This window comes from Venustampulla echinocandica (assembly GCF_003357145.1).
Source record: "Venustampulla echinocandica strain BP 5553 chromosome Unknown scaffold_13, whole genome shotgun sequence".
NCBI classification, from domain to species: Eukaryota; Fungi; Ascomycota; class Leotiomycetes; order Helotiales; family Pleuroascaceae; genus Venustampulla; species Venustampulla echinocandica.
In genome coordinates, this window is record NW_022474218.1 from 58,447 (window position 1) to 77,858 (window position 19,412).

At 49.8% G+C, this 19,412-nt stretch overlaps 3 protein-coding genes across 3 annotated transcripts; all 3 read left to right on the plus strand.

Moving 5' to 3' along the window:
• Positions 1–716: 716 nt before the first annotated feature.
• BP5553_10011 (Thiolase-like protein) lies at positions 717–7,360 on the plus strand (the record flags this gene model as incomplete). Its single annotated transcript, XM_032018634.1, has 5 exons — positions 717–1,018; positions 1,072–1,363; positions 1,416–4,838; positions 4,888–7,236; positions 7,307–7,360. 5 exons carry the CDS (start codon positions 717–719, stop codon positions 7,358–7,360), a joined length of 6,420 nt encoding a protein of 2,139 aa, XP_031865042.1.
• A 2,903-nt stretch (positions 7,361–10,263) lies between these two features.
• Positions 10,264–11,484, plus strand: BP5553_10012 (uncharacterized protein; the record flags this gene model as incomplete). Its single annotated transcript, XM_032018635.1, has 1 exon — positions 10,264–11,484. One exon carries the CDS (start codon positions 10,264–10,266, stop codon positions 11,482–11,484), a length of 1,221 nt encoding a protein of 406 aa, XP_031865043.1.
• A 4,559-nt stretch (positions 11,485–16,043) lies between these two features.
• Positions 16,044–19,297, plus strand: BP5553_10013 (Zn2 DNA-binding protein; the record flags this gene model as incomplete). The annotated part of the gene is made up of 5 exons (XM_032018636.1): positions 16,044–16,119; positions 16,177–17,748; positions 17,805–17,860; positions 17,974–18,089; positions 18,232–19,297. The coding sequence occupies 5 exons, from the start codon at positions 16,044–16,046 to the stop codon at positions 19,295–19,297; spliced, it is 2,886 nt and encodes a 961-aa protein (XP_031865044.1).
• Positions 19,298–19,412: the final 115 nt, after the last annotated feature.

The following is a 19,412-nucleotide window of genomic DNA, read 5'->3' on the forward strand; positions in this document are numbered from 1 at the left end:
GTCAAACCTGTAGAAATAGTTCGAGAGGGGTCTCTAATGCGGCCTTAGTCATGATTTATATCATTGCCCCCTTTTCCTCTGAATCCTATTACATAGCCGCTTACTTCGTACGAGCGCCACTACTATCAAAGGAATTGCGCCGAAAATATTTATCTGAGACTTACTTAGTACGAGTAAGGCTTAAGAGGAGCTCCGAATGCCCCACTTCTCCCTTCTATTGCGTTCTATTTAGGATGCTCAGCGCACAATACTCTGACTTCTGAGTCCTAAATGCATTCAGAATGCCAGATTATGCGGATGTCCGACGGAGTAATAGCTAACGGACAATTGACGAATAGATTCTCTTTGGAACGCCTAATCGATGGCTTCGGTGCGTCTATTCAATATTATGGGTTGCCTTCGTGTTCTCGTCGATTACGCCCTCGCCTACAGTTCGCCGAACTCAATCTTCTTTACAGTGATTTCTCATCTATCCGCCTGTCCGTTTCGGTCTTGCAAAGATGACGAGATACTAACCATGGAGACACCTTCCAACTCCATCCCAGCCCGTGATGATCCTGTGAACCAGCGCCACAGGGTCGCCGGCCACAAAGAATTTGTCACTCATAACTTGATCCGCCGCTCTCCTTGAACAAAGGTCAATATAATGCCTGGGACCTCGCAGTTAAGGTACTCTGAATCCTATACTTTGGCAGTCAAATCAAAAATCACCGAAGATGCCGGAGAGCTCTCGAAAGATGGCCTTCCTCCTTTTCGGGGACCAGTCACTGGACACGTTTGGGTTCCTCTACAACTTATGCCACTATGGCACCCCAAGCTTGTTGTCCAGAGCCTTCCTTCAGCAAGTGAGCATCGCGCTTTGCCATGAATTGGATTGTCTTCCTAGTATTGAGAGAAAGAAACTACCTATATTCACAAACATTGAGGAGCTCAATGAAAGATATCATGATAGGGGGACGAAGCACTCTGGCATCGAAAGCGCCCTGCTATGTATCACCCAACTTGCATATTACCTCGAGTAAGCCCAACAATACCCAGTAGCACAATTCATATGCTGACATGCATTGGTAGTCGTGCGGAAAAGGTGCCTGAAGATGCAACCACTTCTGCAGAAACATGTCTTGTTGGATTATGTACTGGATTATTTGCAGCAGCTGCTGTGGCATGCTCGCCATCTTTGTCGGCACTTGTACGTATCGCAGTACAAGTGACAGTCATGGCGTTCAGAACCGGGTCATACGTTGCGACGTTGGGAGATAACCTTAGCGGCACTAGTGACAATGCCGAACCTTGGACATATGTCGTCCCCGGAGCCAGTGAAGCACTTGCTACAACGACTCTCCGTAACTTCCACGAAACGAAGGTGAGCACTTACCTAATCTTATCTCTTAACACGATAATTGAGTGTTTCCTAGGGCATCCCCCTTGCTGGCCGCGCATACATTAGCGCAATTACCTCCACCAGTGTTGCCATCAGCGGGCCGCCATCAACCTTGACTACGCTATGGGCGTCGGATGTTTTTGCAGCAGCACCATTACCGATCCATGTGTATAGCCCGTATCATGCATCACATCTCCACCCGGAACTTGATTCCGAAAAGATACTCGGTCTTGACGATCCAGAGGTCCTGGACGCGCTGGACGCTTCCAAGCCCGTTATACCAATTCTGTCATCCGCCACGGGCCAGTGGTATGACGCAGAAACAACCTCGGGGTTAATGAAGGGCGTTTTCCAAGACATCCTGACACAGCCTCTACAGTTCCACCGAGTTCTTGATGGGTGCTTACTTAAAGCACAAACCTTCAGAGGCTCAAGATGTTTAGTCATCCCAATCGGCCCCACACACGCTGGGAGTAGTTTGGTTAACACACTCAAGGCCAAAACAGATCTGGAGGTGGTTTTGCGACGGACACCATTTGGTAAGAATGAGCCAAGCATACCAAGTGGTAAAAATTCAGGGGCTTCAAATCGTGGTAAACTTGCCATCGTCGGAATGGCTGGAAGATTTCCAGATGCTGCCAGTCATGAAAAGCTGTGGGAGCTTCTTCAGAATGGGTTGGATGTGCATAGAGAAGTTCCAAAAGATCGATTCGATGTAGCCACACATGTTGATCTGACAGGGAAGACTAGAAATACTAGCCACACACCTTATGGCTGTTGGATCGAAAACCCAGGGCTATTCGACCCAAGATTCTTTAACATGTCGCCCCGCGAAGCCTTCCAAACGGATCCAATGCAAAGGCTTGCTCTGGCCACTGCCTATGAGGCCCTTGAAATGTCAGGCTACGTTCCCAACCGGACTGCCTCCACAAAACTGGACCGTATTGGTACGTTTTATGGCCAGACATCTGATGACTGGAGAGAAATCAACGCCGCCCAGGACGTTGATACATACTTCATCACTGGTGGAGTTAGAGCGTTTGGACCTGGCCGTATCAACTATCATTTTGGTTTCAGCGGACCGAGTTTTAATATTGACACTGCTTGTTCATCAAGTGCAGCTGCGCTTCAACTTGCCTGCACCTCGCTTTGGGCCGGGGACTGCGATACTGCAATAGTTGGCGGGTTATCTTGCATGACCAATAGTGACATTTTCGCGGGGCTTAGTCGGGGGCAATTTCTTTCTAAGAATGGCCCTTGTGCTACCTTCGACAACGATGCCGATGGCTATTGCAGAGCGGATGGAGTCGGGACCGTCATTGTCAAAAAACTAGAAGATGCCCAGGCGGATAAGGACAATATTCTGGGAGTCATTCTTGCCACAGCGACCAATCATTCTGCTGAAGCTGTTTCAATCACCCATCCTCATGGTGGAACCCAGGAAATACTCTACCGGTCCATTATGAACAAGGCGGGTGTCGACCCCCTTGATGTCGATTATGTCGAAATGCACGGAACAGGTACTCAAGCTGGAGATGGGACAGAAATGCGATCCGTAACGAACGTTTTTGCACCCGCGGATCGCAGGAGAAGCGCAGATCAGCCCCTATTCCTCGGCGCCGTGAAAGCGAATGTTGGTCACGGAGAGGCGGCATCTGGAGTAACTGCACTCATCAAAGTTCTCCTTATGTTGCAGAAGAATGCGATCCCGCCACACGTTGGTATCAAGAATGTCATCAACAAAACCTTTCCAACGGATCTTGCAGAGCGGAATGTCAATATTGCTTTTCATACTACCCCACTTCGCGGGAAGCCAGGCTTGCCTCGACGCATATTCGTGAACAATTTCAGCGCTGCTGGCGGCAACACCGGATTGCTGTTGGAAGATGGACCTGCATACAAGCCAGCGGTGACTGATCCTCGCTCCATGCATGTAGTCTCCGTTACAGCAAAGTCTAAGGCTGCAATGTTTAGGAACGCTTCGCGATTGATGTCTTATCTCGAGGAACACCCAAATACATCTATCTCGGATCTGGCATATACTACCACTGCTCGTCGAATTCAGCATAACTGGCGAATGCTGATTACGGCGTCTGATATCCAACAGGCACAAGCCACCTTGAAGTGTAGGATGAATGATACATTCATCCCAGTCCTACCCGAGCCTCCCAAAGTTGCATTTACATTTACCGGTCAAGGTTCCCACTATGCCGCTCTAGGGAAAGACCTCTACGAGAACTCGTCCAATTTTAGAGAAAGTATAGAGGAATTCGACAGGATTACCAGAATTCATGGTTTCCCATCATTCATCCCCCTCATAGATGGCAGTGTGGCCGATGTCGCATCAATTTCGCCCGTGGTGGTCCAAGTCGGCTTGGTCTGCTTCGAGATTGCCATGGCACGTTTGTGGGAATCATGGGGAATCGCCCCCAGCGTGCTCATTGGCCACAGTTTAGGGGAGTATTCCGCACTCTGCGTTTCCGGGGTACTTTCGGTCAGTGATACCATCTATTTGGTTGGCTCCAGGGCCCAGTTACTCGTCGAAGAATGCACGGCAGACACGCACGCGATGCTGGCCGTTCAAGGTACAGTATCCTCAATCACAGATGCCCTTCAGGACACAAACATCGTATTGAGCATTGCCTGCATAAACGGTCCTCGTGAGACTGTTCTCTCCGGGAAAGCCACGGAAATGGCAGACCTCGCCGATAGCCTCACTAAGGCAGGGTTTAAATGCACAAGACTTCAAGTGCCTTTTGCCTTCCATTCAGCACAAGTGGACCCTATCTTGGATGAGTTTGAAAGGATTGCTACCGCCATTCGTTTCCAAAAAGCAAAAGTACCCCTAATCTCCCCACTCCTAGGTCGACCTGTGACCGACGCTCATTCAATTGGTCCCAATTATCTTCGAAATCATGCCCGTGAAGCTGTTAATTTCCTCGGCGGGCTTGTATCTGCCCAGGATGGTGGGCTAATTGACGACAAGACAATCTGGCTGGAAGTAGGACCACATCCCGTTTGTTCCGGGATAGTCAAAGCTACCTTCGGCGCTACCACGATAACAACACCCTCGCTGCGTCGGAAAGAAGACGCGTACAGAACGATTTGTGGAAGTCTAAGCTCATTACAAACCGCCGGAGTCAACATAGACTGGAACGAATACCATCGGGACTTCGCTCATGCAGTCCGTCTCCTTGATCTCCCTAGCTATTCCTTTGATGACAAGAATTACTGGATCCAATACGAGGGAGATTGGTGCTTGACGAAAGGAGCGGGTGCACTTCCCGCTCCCGAACCAGCAAAGGCGGCGTTCTCCACGACCACAATCCACAATATTGTGAAGGAGAATGTAACTGGCAAGGTGGTTACCATCGTCACTGAAACAGAGCTCACCAGGCCTGACCTCCGACCTCTTGTCACGGGTCATGTGGTCAACGGTGCATATCTGTGCCCATCAGTATGTTTTGAAACTCGTGCGTGGGTATCTTTTGCTAACAGCTTTCTAGTCTCTGTATGGTGATATGGCCATGACAGTTTGCGACTATGGCTACAAGCTGGCTGATCCCGATGTGAAGGATCTCGTGACGAATGTGGCACACATGGCGGTACCGAAGTCATTGATTCTCAAACCTAATGCCACGTCGCACATCTTGACACTCTCCGCAACCATCGATACAAGTCTTCGGCGGGCAAATCTTATATTTTCAAGTGGCTCTGATAAAGAAAAGGTGGAGCATGCCAATTGCACCGTTTTCTTCGGCGCTCGTGAAGAATACCTCTCTGAGTGGAATCGCCAAGCGTACCTTATACAATCCCGAGTCGATTGGCTTAAAGATGCGGAGGCCAAGGGACAGGCTCATAAAATTGGGCGCGGCCTGGCGTACAAGCTCTTCGCGGCTTTGGTAGATTATGATCAAAAGTACAGGGGCATGGAAGAAGTCATTCTTCATAGCGCCAACATGGAGGCAACATCCCGTGTAGTATTCCAGACAACGGCGGCTGACGGATCATTTTTCTGCTCTCCGTATTGGATCGACAGCGTGGCCCATATATCTGGATTTATAGTGAACGGTTCCGATGCGGTTGACTCCCGTGAGAATGTCTACATCAGCCACGGCTGGGAGTCACTAAGGGTCGCCGAGCCTTTCTCAGCCGAGAAACAGTACCGATCATATGTAAGGATGCAACCTACGGAGAACAAGGTCATGTCGGGCGATGTTTATGTTTTCGATGGAGACACGATCATCGCTATGGTCGGTGGATTGAAGTTTCAATGCATTCCGCGCCGGGTGATGAACATGCTCATGCCGCCAGTTGGGGCTGCTGCTTCTTCTGCCAAACCAGCTTCTGGAGTTCCCCACCAGACCAAACCTGCTGCTGGGAAATCTACCAAGACTGCCCAAGTAACGATGAAGACGATTTCTAAAGTCAATGCAAAGCTTGCCTCGGTATGCTCGCAGGCGTTGGATATTCTTGCCACTGAGGTGGGTGTTGGGAACGATGAACTTGCTGATAACATTGCATTTACCGACTTGGGCGTCGACTCCCTCATGTCGCTGACAGTGAGCGGGAGACTTCGTGAGGATCTTGATATAGATGTCCCATCAAGCGCATTCCTTGAAAATCCCACGATTGGTTCGTTCAAGGCATTCCTGTCTAAGTTCGAACAGAAGGGAATGGTCGCCACGACGAATTCAGATTCACCCGAAAGTCATGATCAAACAACCCCTGATCTAGAACTGGAAGACCCGGACACTGGTGTTACCACACCTCTCGATGACACACCCTCTGAGGATGGCAATACTGCTCTTGGAGGCATCATTCGAACTACCATTGCAGGTGAAATGGGTGTAGAAATTGACGAAATCATAGATGCGCACGACCTTTCTACTATGGGGATGGATTCCCTCATGAGCCTATCTATCCTTGGAAGCTTGCGCGAGAAGACGGGATTGGCCCTTCCTTCTGACCTCCTTGCCAGCAACCCATCAATCAAAGCGATTGAAAGGTCACTGAATATTGGGGCAACTTCAAAGCGACCAAAGGCGGCAAAGAGCATACCTGCTCCCGCTGCTCCGCCGGCTCCGCTACAGGCCCGGCTTTGCGCCCACTCGCCCGAGCGATTAGCAACCTCTGTTCTCCTTCAGGGAAATACCAAACGTGCAACTAAGCACCTCTGGATGGTCCCGGACGGCAGCGGCTCCGCAACGTCGTACACGGAGATTGCAGACGTGGGCTCCCACGTTGCTGTCTGGGGCTTGAATTCCCCATACATGAAAACTCCAGAGGAATTCAAGTGCGGCGTCTACGGGATGGCAGAACATTTCATCAAAGAAATCAAGCGCCGCCAGCCCCAGGGGCCTTACCTACTAGCCGGGTGGAGCGCGGGAGGAGTTATTGCATTCGAAGCGGTAAGACAGCTACTCGACAGCGGCGACGAGATCGAGCAATTGATTATCATCGACGCCCCATGTCCCGAAGTCATCGAACCGCTTCCAGCATCCCTCCACCGATGGTTTGCAGAGGTCGGAATTTTGGGTGATGGGGATATGTCCAAGCTGCCGAAATGGCTGCTGCCCCATTTCGCCGCATCCGTCACAGCGCTATCAAACTACACGGCCGTCCCCATTGACCCGGTGCGAGCACCCTTTGTGACGGCAATATGGTGCGAGGATGGTGTGTGTAAACTTCCGACGGATCCTCGGCCGGACCCATACCCAGATGGTCACGCTCTGTTTCTACTCGATAACCGCAATGATTTTGGGCCGAACCTCTGGGACCGGTATCTCAACGGCGACCGATTGGTCACCCATCACATGCCAGGAAACCATTTCACCATGATGAAGGGCGGCATGGTAAGTCTTCTCTCCCGACTCCATATCAAAATTCTCCGATACACCAGACTCACAACTAATCATTCATTAGGCCAAGATCCTTGGCAAGATCATCCGAGACGCCATTTCGCGCACAAGTGCATGATCTCCCTTGCACGAAAATCTCCGCACAAATCGTGGCGACGACGGGTGGTTCTTATGTTTGCATGGAATGGTGCAATGATAGCGCCGTGGAGATAGAACATATGCCGATGCATGGATGGCAGTTCATGGGGCGGACGGATGGTATTTTCCCAAGGATAGATGGTATAGTACGTTTTGTTGCCGTTCTGCAAGGGAATTTTCGGCTGGGTCCTCTGTTGTCTTCGCCCCAGTCTACTTTCTTAGCTGTGTTACTTGTACTGTTTTCGCTGTACCGTCTACCTAGATTAAATTGACCCGTCGTCATCGAAAGTGAACGCGAGATGCAGCTGAAATGGAATACTTCGTACTTACATGTGCATTGGCCGTGCCAGGGGGAGTTTAACCACGAGAACCGACAGGTGCGAATCCGCGTGGTGTCGGGGTGGCGGTGTTGCGTGAATAAATTAAATGTATTATTAATTCCAATGTTTGATTCAGGGCGAGAGGCCGACAGGCCACAGGGAGCTAGTTGTTGGGCCATAAAGAGCGATGGAGTGTCGCACAGAAACAAGGATCCTAATGCTATGGATGTACTTGTTCCTGTGTATTCTTTGTAGGAATAATAATGCGGGTGGAAACGAGGCACGTCGGGGGTGTGAGAGACGCCCGACGAGTTGCAGTGGGAGGCGGTTCCGGCTGCTCGCAACGCCGGGACTGTTCTTCCTGCGCCCCGGGTCGATCTCAGGACGAGTTTTGAGGGCAGCAAAGAAGAACTATGGCGAGGAGCTTCATAGCTTTAGCCCCATACTGGACGAGGTGGTGAAAGGCGAAAGTTGGGAGTGGAAAAGTTCGCCGTCGAGATATGTGGTTAGGTTTCATAAAGAGTCGTGAAGTCGGAGGGTGAGGTTAGCATGACAACAGTATCGGGCTTACCGTAAGTGGCAATCTTAGCGAGACGCGTAGGTCAGTCTCGACGTCCTTTGTTGTCATAATTCCCGACTCCCAACCCGAGGGCTTACTTGCTACTTGCGCTTTCGTCTGCCTACGTACTCGGTGCCTTATAACTACTCGTACTCTGCTTATCCCGTACTATATATATATAAGTGCGCAAGATACATCACTTTATTCGACGCCAAGATACGAGGTATGTGGTTTGGACGCCTCCGTCAACGGTTTACCTAGTGGTAGAGTGGCCCATTGTTACTGGCGTGCATGGCTCTCCATAGTTGTCTTGTCCAGTCCCCCCCAGAGCGATGCCTTCGGCGCTTCCCTCGTCTCCTAGTGGATGCATCATTGGGTAAAGTGACTTTGCTTAAATGTACGTACTGTTTTACCCCCCGGATTTGTCGGATCCTAACGGCTTTCTTGCGCGTACGTTATCGTGGAGAACCTCGTTCTACTCCTACACATCTAGTATGCTTTACCTACCTCAGCTATATGCAGTGCTGCGGACAGCCACACGGTACCAAAGCCCACCATTCACACCACAGCGTCCGATATCAGAACCCGGCCATAAATTGACCAGAAAATACAAGTTCAGAAGGAGATCATTTTCGCATTGAGCGTCTGCTTCCAGCTCAACCTTCAGTTTCATCCCCCTGAGACGGTCTGTGTCTCCGAGGAAAACAAAGCTGCAGGTTAGGCGGCGCTCTATCACGAATCTACACACCCTCCCTTCCATGCCAGGCAACCCAAAACAGCACAGTACGACGAGTTACCACGACAGACATACACATAAAGTGGAATGGAAGTGCGGGATGGTTAAATATAAATGCGAATCGAGCCTTCCGGGGGTTATATGGGAGCGGCCTAAGCGACCATGGAAATCATAATCCCTGAGATTTGGGCGCGGGAACGTCCTGGCGTCTCCCAGGGCTTTGATCATCAAGCCTCATCGCACGCCACCCCTCATCGGGCCATAGAAGAAGGGGCCCCTAAGATCTCTTGCATCCCGGAGGCGCTTCCGCCCTCACTCTCTAGCAACCCCAGAGGTAGATTATTCCTTGGTCGGAGGTAACGCTAATGGAGATCTCCCGCCAACCCCATGCCAGCGGAGGGGATGCCCCAAACCCCACATCGTCCTAGCCAGGCTACCTCCCTCTTTTCGCAGATGTCATGTGGAAAGGACGTAGCATTGGAAGAGCCCATTGTCCCTCCACAGGACCACCGCAGTCTTTCACTTAGTATAAGATGAGAGGTTTTACGCCAATGGATAGACCAGAGCTTCTCTCGGATGCTGAATGCCGAGATTCTAAGAACTCGAGCACACCACTAGTTCGGACGTAACACACCCAGCCAGCCAAACCGCCTGGCACGCTCCAGGTGCCCAGGTGATTGCTCCGTGTGATGATAAGCTCATTGGATCACCTATGGAGGTTTCGGCTCAGATTGGTCGGATGTCCGGAAACGTGATTATGGAGTCATATTCTTCTTTTCTGACCGTCCCGAGTGTATTCCCGTCTCTGCAGCATGTGTGCATGCTTATCAGGTGCCTGCAGCGTCAAATTGGCCCGCTTGGTCTAATATTTACCAAGTACCCTCCTCCTAGCCTGACGTGAGGAGATACGAGATGCCGAATGCCTGAAAGGCTTTGCTTACAAGCCCACATTCCATGTTGTGTATTCTCTATTATGTTCTGATCATTAACAGTGACTTGCATCAGCCATAACAGCTGTCCAGCCTATTCTGTGAAACCTGTCTACAAACCTCTTGTCGCCTGGGTTGGCCTATCTCATCCAGCTGATGAGTTGTCTTGTTCCACCGGATTGCTACCTATCCATGATTTGTCGATTTTCTTCATTTGCTTCTATTCTGCTGACTTCTGAGGGATAATCGCTCTTCCAACCTGGATTCTATACCACAATCGTTTCTTTTTCTCTGGCCCCTTCCTGGATGCCAACCTATCAGACGGTGCCATTCGCTTCAATGTCTAAGATCCAGAACACATCCAGGCCTCGTCAGCCGAAGCTAAGAGCCTCTTGTGACGGTTGTTTTCTTGCAAAGGTCAAATGCAGCAAGGACCGCCCCATATGTTCTCGATGCCTAACGACGGGCGCAGAATGTGGTTATAGCCCATCATGTCGCACAGGGAAGCCTAAGACAACCAGTCTTCCAACAGAACAGATTCACGTCAGATCAGATGGATCGCCGCAGGCCCCTTTCTCTGAGATATATGAAGATTCAACGACCACATACACATCCCTCAATACTGAGGATGCATATTCTTGTGATTCCCCCCCATACGGCATCCATCCCAGTTGGCCTGTGCTGCAGAGTGAGGGGAGTGAGGGACTTCAACGCCAATCAGTCTCTTCGAGTACACCCTCGATGGTGCGAGATGAGGGCACGCCTGAATCGGGAGGTGGAGGGGCCAACCCAGAATCGTTTGATTCCCCTTATTTATGGAATTCGAGCGTACGAGCAACGCCAACTAGCAATCAAGGTTTTCCGCCGCCACCAAGGTCAAAGTCAATGGTTGAGGTCTCGATGTTTCCATCCCTAGAACCCTGGTTTGAGAGCCAAAATGAGATGTTCTTGTTTGGCCCACATTCAGGGGTAGGTTCACAGAAACATATTTACATGCCCACCGCCGTGGTAGATAATTCGGCCATTTGCGAATGTTTTAACATCCTGCTGCAGGCGTTGCAAGCTCTTCACAACCACACCAATATTACCACTCCCTCACCTTCGTTCGATGTTGTCTTGACCGTCAATCGCCGTGCGGTTGACGGCTGCGCGATGATGCTGGATTGCGGCAAGTGTGTCAACGGAGGTAACTCCAACACGGCGATGATGCTGCTGGCAACGATCATAGGAAAGGTTATGTCATTCTATCGCGCAGCCTCACAAAACTACTTTGGTTTTACCCCGCAATCACATTATCAGCCGCAGCCGCTCCCGCTCACCTTTGGAACGTACAAGATTGCTGAAGAAGACGGACGTTGGCTAGAAATGGAGATCTTGCTACGGGAATTAAGGAAATTAGAAGGAGTTCTAGCCAAGTTTCAGGACGTTACTAAGAAAGATGAGATGGCGGAGCTTGGCGGTGTCCAGGCTGCTGTCATTGGCTATCTAAGGCATAGCCTGAGCGTTATTTTTGGAGTTCTTAATATGCGACGGGGTGTGCAGCACAATTCCCGTGTTTGAGTGCAGTTTTGTGAGATACGTCCTGCCTTCGGATTTCAGATTTTGGGTGGGAGGAAATCTTAGTGGAGTTTAGGAGCAGTTTTTGGTCAATTGCGGTTTACACGCGATTTTGTGCCCAGAACTGCTCCCTTACCCACCTATTTTGGTGGCTCCGCTTGTCTAATTTAAGGGGCGAGATAATAGCTTGAATGGCACAGATATGAATATTTCGCTTGCATTTTAAGTTCCCATCGCTAACTATGCCTTGGGTTCACTTTAAGTCGAGTTGCAACTGACCGCGAACGACATTTTCTATATATCTTGATACTACCTACATTTTTTCATGTTGGACTGTTCTTATATTAGATGATTAGAGTTTTATAGGGCGTTGGAATATTACTTATACTCCCTAGTAGCAGTTCGCATATGAATCCATACTCAGTATAATTAACAGTGACAAGGTATCAGAGAGATTAAGCAAAGTTCTTTACAACCAATTTATAACATCACCAAACTATCTATTGTACCATATTCCAGTCTAGCCACATACATATATGTTTGAGCAACCTAGAAGCGTTAATCGATTTAAAATCTAAGATTTCAAAACTGCAACCACACCGAGCTTCATTCCAGATATGTGAGTGACGATCATTGCCTATTAGCTTCCTACTTACCTCTTTATCTCCAAGTCCCGAAGTCAATAATTCGTATAGCAGCTATTAAGTAGCATGTGCACAACATAATTGGACCTAACAGCTACCCAACCCGGCGCCATCCGAGCTGTGCAATTTCAGATGGGTGCCCGCGCCCGCACCGACGCAGGCTGCACATGCATGCAGGTCCACATCTACCACGGGTAGTTCCGAATAGCAATCTCTTTGTTGGGAATCAATGGGCGTTAGCGGGAACATACAGCATACATACCACAATATTATTTGAGGGGGTTGCTGAACTGTGGGAGTGGAGAGGTGTTGTGTGGTTGAACAGATCGGGTTAACATCGTGGATTAGGCAGGTGGCATTATTTTTAACTACCTCGGTGTAGCTAGTCTCCCAGAACCTTATATGCTGCGTCCGTTAATGCATATTTTAGAAATTGAATGATTGATGCTGCAAGCCCAGATCTATTGCTTCAATAGTAACTAGATGCGGTTACTTTGTACTTGCAGACTCAGCCACCCAAATATTACGTGTAGAATGTTGGATATCCTAGGTTTTACATCCTATGTATATTGTGCCCATCGTGAATAGCATCCCCCTAGCACGATTCTCTAAATTCTTGAGAATCGAACTAGACCTTCACAATTCATCCCATGACTACATTTGCTATCCTTGACCATGAGGCGATCATCATGCAACATCAGCTACATGCACGTTCTTTTTGATGCTACTAAATATACCCCAGAGCTACTATGGCGGGGCTGAGGATGGTTTCAAGTTTTCAGGTTTTGAAATGTGGGGTAAAAGTTTAACTAGGGTTTAATCATAACACAATTAGCACGAGTAGCATATTGGAGGAAGTAACCCCATGAATTCGAACAAAATACAAGCCAACGAGTTATCTTATTGACTTCGGCATTGGGCATTGGGCGTCTGGAATCTAGTCTAAACTCTTAAGAATCGGGGCGCACCGTATGTGCAGATACTCGTGTTCTTTCGTAAGCCAAAAGGGAAAGCTTCCCGAAGACGATCGATCGTTGATCGAGAACTATAGCTGATCCGTGTACCGTGGTTGGTAATGCGGCTCCTCGTCGATACCAGTTCCCACCACAGCCCCTGAACAGCATATCGGCGTGGCATAGGCCACGATGCTACGTTGTCCAGTCCAGCATGTAATGCATGTGAATGGTCTCTGGGAAAGATCGGGAGCAGGGTGCCGGCTAATGTGGGATCCCGGGAATTCTCCGACATCGAGATTCGAGCTGAATACAAGGGACGTGCATCTCAGAACTCACGATTAATTCACGAAGTGGTGTCAATTGGTTACTGGTAGCCTGGCAGGCATCACTGCCTCACCATCTTAGATTTGCCTGTCTCGATATCGAGTGCCTGGTCCGATTAGTGCTGCATAGTTCTAGATCCCATGATTCTTATCATGCGGGCTCCGTCTCGGTCCTTTCACGCTTGTCATGATCCATTGCTGCGGGTCATTAGTCAACTCAGACCCAGGAACCAAGTTTTGGCAGCATGGAGCCACGACAGACGGGCCGAGTATCTCAGCATGTCAAAAGGTCAGCCGTGGTACCGGCGGGATAGAGGTTCTGTATGAGCTTAATCGCCACCCCTGAAGATGGTTCTGGATTCATGGAACGCGGCAGTGGCGGCACTAACCATCCCAATCCTCCTTATATATTTTTAGGAGGGCGGCTTGGATATTTTGAAGTCGTATGTTTTGCGAGCTGGTTGTTTGAATGTTTCAAAATTTGGCCGTTGTGTAGTGTACTAGTGTACCAGTGTACTAGTAAGACGGGTTGGATGTATTGTTATGTATATCTTCCATGGACCATGGTAGGCCTTGTTCATCAAGATAGGCACAACACCATATAGAATTGGCTGTGAGTGGCTAGTCCAAAATTATACCCAGCTGGTCGTCGTGAATGTACTGTATGTATATGTTACAGAGATTAATTTAATATGAAACTTCACGCAAAACAACGGCACGATTTCCGAAATTCATTCAGCAGCTCTGGCTATTGGCTAGAATACTTATTTGTCGCACCAACAGGTACAGGTACAGATACAGTACAGGTGCAGGTGCAGGCGCAAAGTCGCCGAATCGTGCATATTACACGAGGAGGGACTGGGTGGGCAGGGCTGAGGCCTCTGAGCGGGGCAGGAATCACAGGATAATATAGTAGTACTGGGTGGCTGGATCACGACTTGTATGACTCGTGGGAGTTGGTGGGAACAGGATTCCATCGAAGCTAGCCTCAACGGTCTCTATCCGTACGATCCTTATAGGATATCAATGCGCATGGCGATGAACCTGGTACTTGTGCTACCACAAGGCCTAGATGGTAACACGAATCACGACTCAGCTAGAACGGAAGGTCAGCTCTATCTCTGCTTACTTGGGAGGCAAACAAGGTACTTTGGGATATTATTTGCAGCAAGTCATCCGAACAGTAGCAATTACTACCATGTATAATTGCCGGAATGGTGGCGGCCTATTGATTAATGATTTGAAAAATAGAGGGGCAGCTGACTCACGTGATAACGCATGCAGGAATTGAAGGCATAGTTGTATACACCTAGGTAACTGCTTCCTCGCATGTGCTAAAGGCCGTTTCTGACAGTTATGCTGTGCTGTTGGTGTAGGACGTAGCCGTGCCAATTATAGATATAGCTAGCTATGTAGCTGGTTCCCACTGGTTCTATTCGTACGAGGGAAGTAACGTACCAATGAAGCGTCGTGTCGGGCTGTATGACGGTGGATTGTATGGCGTGCAGTAGCGCCTGACACGGATCCAGTCGCTGCCAGATCTAGGCCCATTTAGGCCTAGCTAGCGGGTGATGGCGCAACCTGGCGGGTAGCTGGTCGCCTAAACTACTTCCGGCCACCTCGCTTAACCTTACCTTGACTTCTCTCCCGAGCACTTCTTCTGTTCCCACCCCCGCGTCCTCTATATCTTCCATATCTCCCACAAACCACTCTAAACAACCCTCACCACCGATAACCACCCATCACCCCCATCACCACCCATCACCACACACATATTTTGATTACACGCGTCCTGATCCGCCTCACATCCACACCCTCAGCATCGCCTATCTGCATCCAACCTCTTTGCGTTTGTACGATGTAGTCTGTTCGCTGCATCCCCCATGGCAGCCCTGGAGCCACACTTATCCAGCGCCTCGAGGCTTCCGGCCCCTATGCAGATGCTCACTGATGGTGCCCGGCCAACGAATAGCACCGGAACCCAAGCACCATCACCGTTGCCCCGGGAGCCCCTGGCACCATGGGCTACCACTGCGAGTCAACGGCAGTCCACGATCTATCCAGCCATGGACGCGGTTTTCTTCGTCTCCTGTGAGATTAGCAGTTCGTATTAGGGCCATCGACCTGAGATGTAAGGACACGGGTCCTCTTCCTCGGCGTGAGATCGTTCATGCAGATGGCGCATAACTGTGGTGCAAAGTCTCCTTGGACAACCCATCTACACTGCTGCGCACTGTATACAGACCGTCAAGCGTTATCGTGATGCTGTAGCCAGTTCGCCATGACCCCAGCACAATGCAGGGCGTTGCAAAGCTTGGCATCGCATGGGCTTGGGGCCTTGTCTACTCCCATTTTCTACTCCCGGCGCGGCCGCGGCTGGTATTCCCAAACATGGCAACCATGATAGCCATGCTCACCATGGCATGATGCTCCCCTTTGGCACTCAGGTACAACCGCACCTAATGAGTCTCGATATTGCCTACAGCACACTGTTTTACCCGTAATCGATGCATCCATAATCGCTGAGCATTTCAGTCCTCGTCATCTTCTCCCCTTATCTGCTCTCTCGATAAGCTTCTGCTTCCTCCCTGTTATACTCAGTTGGCCTTTCCGAATTCTTGGATGTTCCCGCAAGGAATATGGTTGGCGTCTTCTGTACCTATTGCGGCAAGAGCTTCACCAGAAAAGAGCACCTAGAGAGACACATCCCCAGTCGTAAGTACTTGGTGCCCCAAAACTCTCTTTAGAGATGCTTAACGTTGCGTGTTGTAGATACCAACGTGAAGCCACACCGTTGCACCTCATGCCAATTGTCGTTTGCTAGAAGGTTTGCATTCCATGTGAAAGGCTATGTCGAGGATGGCCCACAGCTAACGTCACCTAGGGACCTTCTTCAGAGACATCAGAGCAGTTACCACGAAATTCACGACACGATGCAGCCCGCCCCAGGAAGAACTCCGCAGCTGACACGACGAACCCCCATTGCCTGTCTTAACTGTGCAAATGCGAAAGCAGGCTGTGACAAGACAGTCCCTTGTACTCGATGCTATGAGAAAAACCTCCCATGTGAGGCTAGGTTCGCACGCCGGATATCGAAGATTGCTGTCCGTACCGCTGGGACCGCCATTACCAAGAGGATATCAGCTCAATCAAACTCAACTGGAAATATGGATGTAGACAGAGATGCTGTCGAGACTTTATATGGCGAGAACAAGTTCGTCCGTTCCGGCAGCGTGGCGCATCCTCATGTACACATCGCTGGCGATAATGACGGCTCTTCATTTCCAGACGGCGGATATCTTGGTGGAGAGGGATTCGAGTCCCTCCCTATCCCGGTAATGGATAGCAACGGATTCATGGACTTCACTGATAATTTCAATAACCCGGCAATCGACTTTCAGGAGTTCCTTTCATGGGGGGAATACCCGATGGGCTTAGAGAATTATAGTGGCGGAGACGTTCCATCGCAGTCGTGTTTAGATGGCTTTGACCTTCCAACTTGCGACCTGAGTGAGGCAACATCATCGAGTTCCTATGCCAGAACCTCGAGATCCTCCCGTGCATCGGTTTCCACATCCCACACCAGGAACACTAGCCACGCTTCTCCGACACCTATGATGTCCCCAACAAAGAGACATGCGTGCATTGATACAAGGATGAAAACACCTTTCATCTCTGAGTTCGAAGCAGTTATCGCTGCGGAGGATGCATGGCCACTTGCGCGGTGTAACCCCCCCATCTTTTCGGATACCTGCCCACGGACCGGTATCGTCCATTTGGAAACCTTGGAGCAGAATTCGCAAAATCCAACCGTCTGGGACTCCCTTATGGACAACCAAGATTTCGCCATGGACCACCCTACCTCAATCGCCATAGTTCCTTTAAATTCGAGTACGAGGGATAAGATCCTAGCGATCACGCAAAGCTTTCTTCATAAAGCCTTGAAAACTCACCGCGGTGGTTTGAACAGCTGGCCAAAGTCAGCCGCACCTCAAAACTCCGGTGGCGGATTTAGTTTCTTGGTACTGCCACCGGCTGGAACCCTGGAATACTTCCTCCAGAATTACGTTCGGACCCTTACCTCGTATTATTCCCTAATACATGGGGGAACCGTCGACCCTAATGAACTAATGCTGAACAACCAGGCATCCACCTTGTTGGTGCTACTGATGATTGCGCAAGGTGCCACCGCGATCCCATCTCCACAGGCACGTCAGTTGACGGCTGGGTTAACCGAAACATGTCGGATATCGCTTTTTGACCTCATTGAAAAGGACGTGGAGTTGTCCGCAGATCCTGTTGTCCTTAGATGTGCTTTGTTGTTCACAATGCTTGCGGCTTGGGGTAAGTCTACCCATCTACCAAGTTTAGTCAGTCACTGGGCTGATACCCATGTATAGGCGGTGATAAATGGCATATGGACATGGCCATGGGTCAGAGGGGAATGTACCTTGCTGTAAGCCTAGGCCTTGATTTCCTTTACCAATCCATTGATAGTGGGCCGAGTCCCCTTTGGTGTCCTTTCTCTGTGCGAGGTGCCTGAATTTGACAATTACTGATCCTAAATAGATGCTCAAACATGCGGGAATGATGGAGCCACAGCCGCCATTTACTCCGGTATTTGATAATTGCTCAAGCAAAGATCTCCAATGGAGGACTTGGGTGAGGAGAGAAACTAGGAATCGGTATGTTTATATGTGTTTAAACTTACATGTGCGGTTGATGTGGTCGCGGCATCTATTTTGCGTTTTCACCGCCATCGGGCATTTTCGCGGGCCAGTCGTACATGCACTTGCTTCAGCGGACAACTCACTAACGCTGCAGCAGCCTCGTCTATAATTGGGTGATGGCCGACCAAGAATTAAGTCTGTTCCACGATACACCCTGCGTTCTCTCGACCACGGAGTTGCAAACACCGATCCCGAGCGACGAGGCCCTGTGGCTTGCCAAAGACGCCGATGAATGGCTTGCCGCTCTATGTGCCTCCCATGATCGTCCTGACAGGAGAACTACCGTGCCGGGCTTGACTCCCCACTTCAGCCCGTCTATCGGTGATCTCTTCCAAGACTTACTCCATGACAACATCCAATCCCATCGGCAATTGACACCACTCCAGCTCAAGCTCCTCCTTCATCCGCTGCACTCCCTCGTCTCGCACCTTGGACACATCATAACTTGCTTTTCAGATGGACCGGGCTCACTTCGCGGAAATCGAACCGTCACGAAGGCATCGACCCTTTCAAGACTTGAAGAAGTTCAGTCCCTACTTCAAAGATGGTACGGCCTCTGCATCTTCCACACAGGCGATGATCCGGTGGCCCCTATTGTCCAGGAAAATCTGGTTCTTTATCACCTCATCAGTCTCAATGCTGTGACTTCATTCCCCGATATTGAGCGTGTGGCACGAAAAGAGCACTTGGGCGAATCCCTTACCCATTCTTCCACCCTCTACAAGCGGTGCATTTATCGCGGAGAAGAGGCGTTGTTCCATTGTGGCCAAGTTCTCCGCTTGATTAACTCAATACCAAAACACCGCCGACCTCATTGGTGGTCTGCTGCAGTCTATCGAGCTACGTTGATAGTGTGGTTATATAGCCTCTCGCAGGCCGCGACCGTGCCACACAGAGTTGGCAACGAAAATTTCTTCGCGATTGATGCTGTAACCCCGGAGCACCCCTCTGTGACATCTTATCTGTGGAACGGGGAGGGGATTCCAGTTCTCAGCCGCAGCGATGGAGGCTTCACTGAGTTGAATCAACCCGGTCAAGTATTGAAGCATTGTTCCCAGCTGCTTACGGAGGGAATCTCAGGCAGGATGCCCGATGGAATCGGCAGGAAGCTTCAAACACTTTACAACAACTGGTGTTTTGACTCGCCAGATGCTTTTACATGAAGTTTTAATGTCTTCGAATTTTCTCAACGCTGCTTTTTATGAATACGTGAGATTCAACAGCTGTGAAGCTGCTATGATGGTGGGATTACGTGATGATTTTTGCTTTTCTATGGAG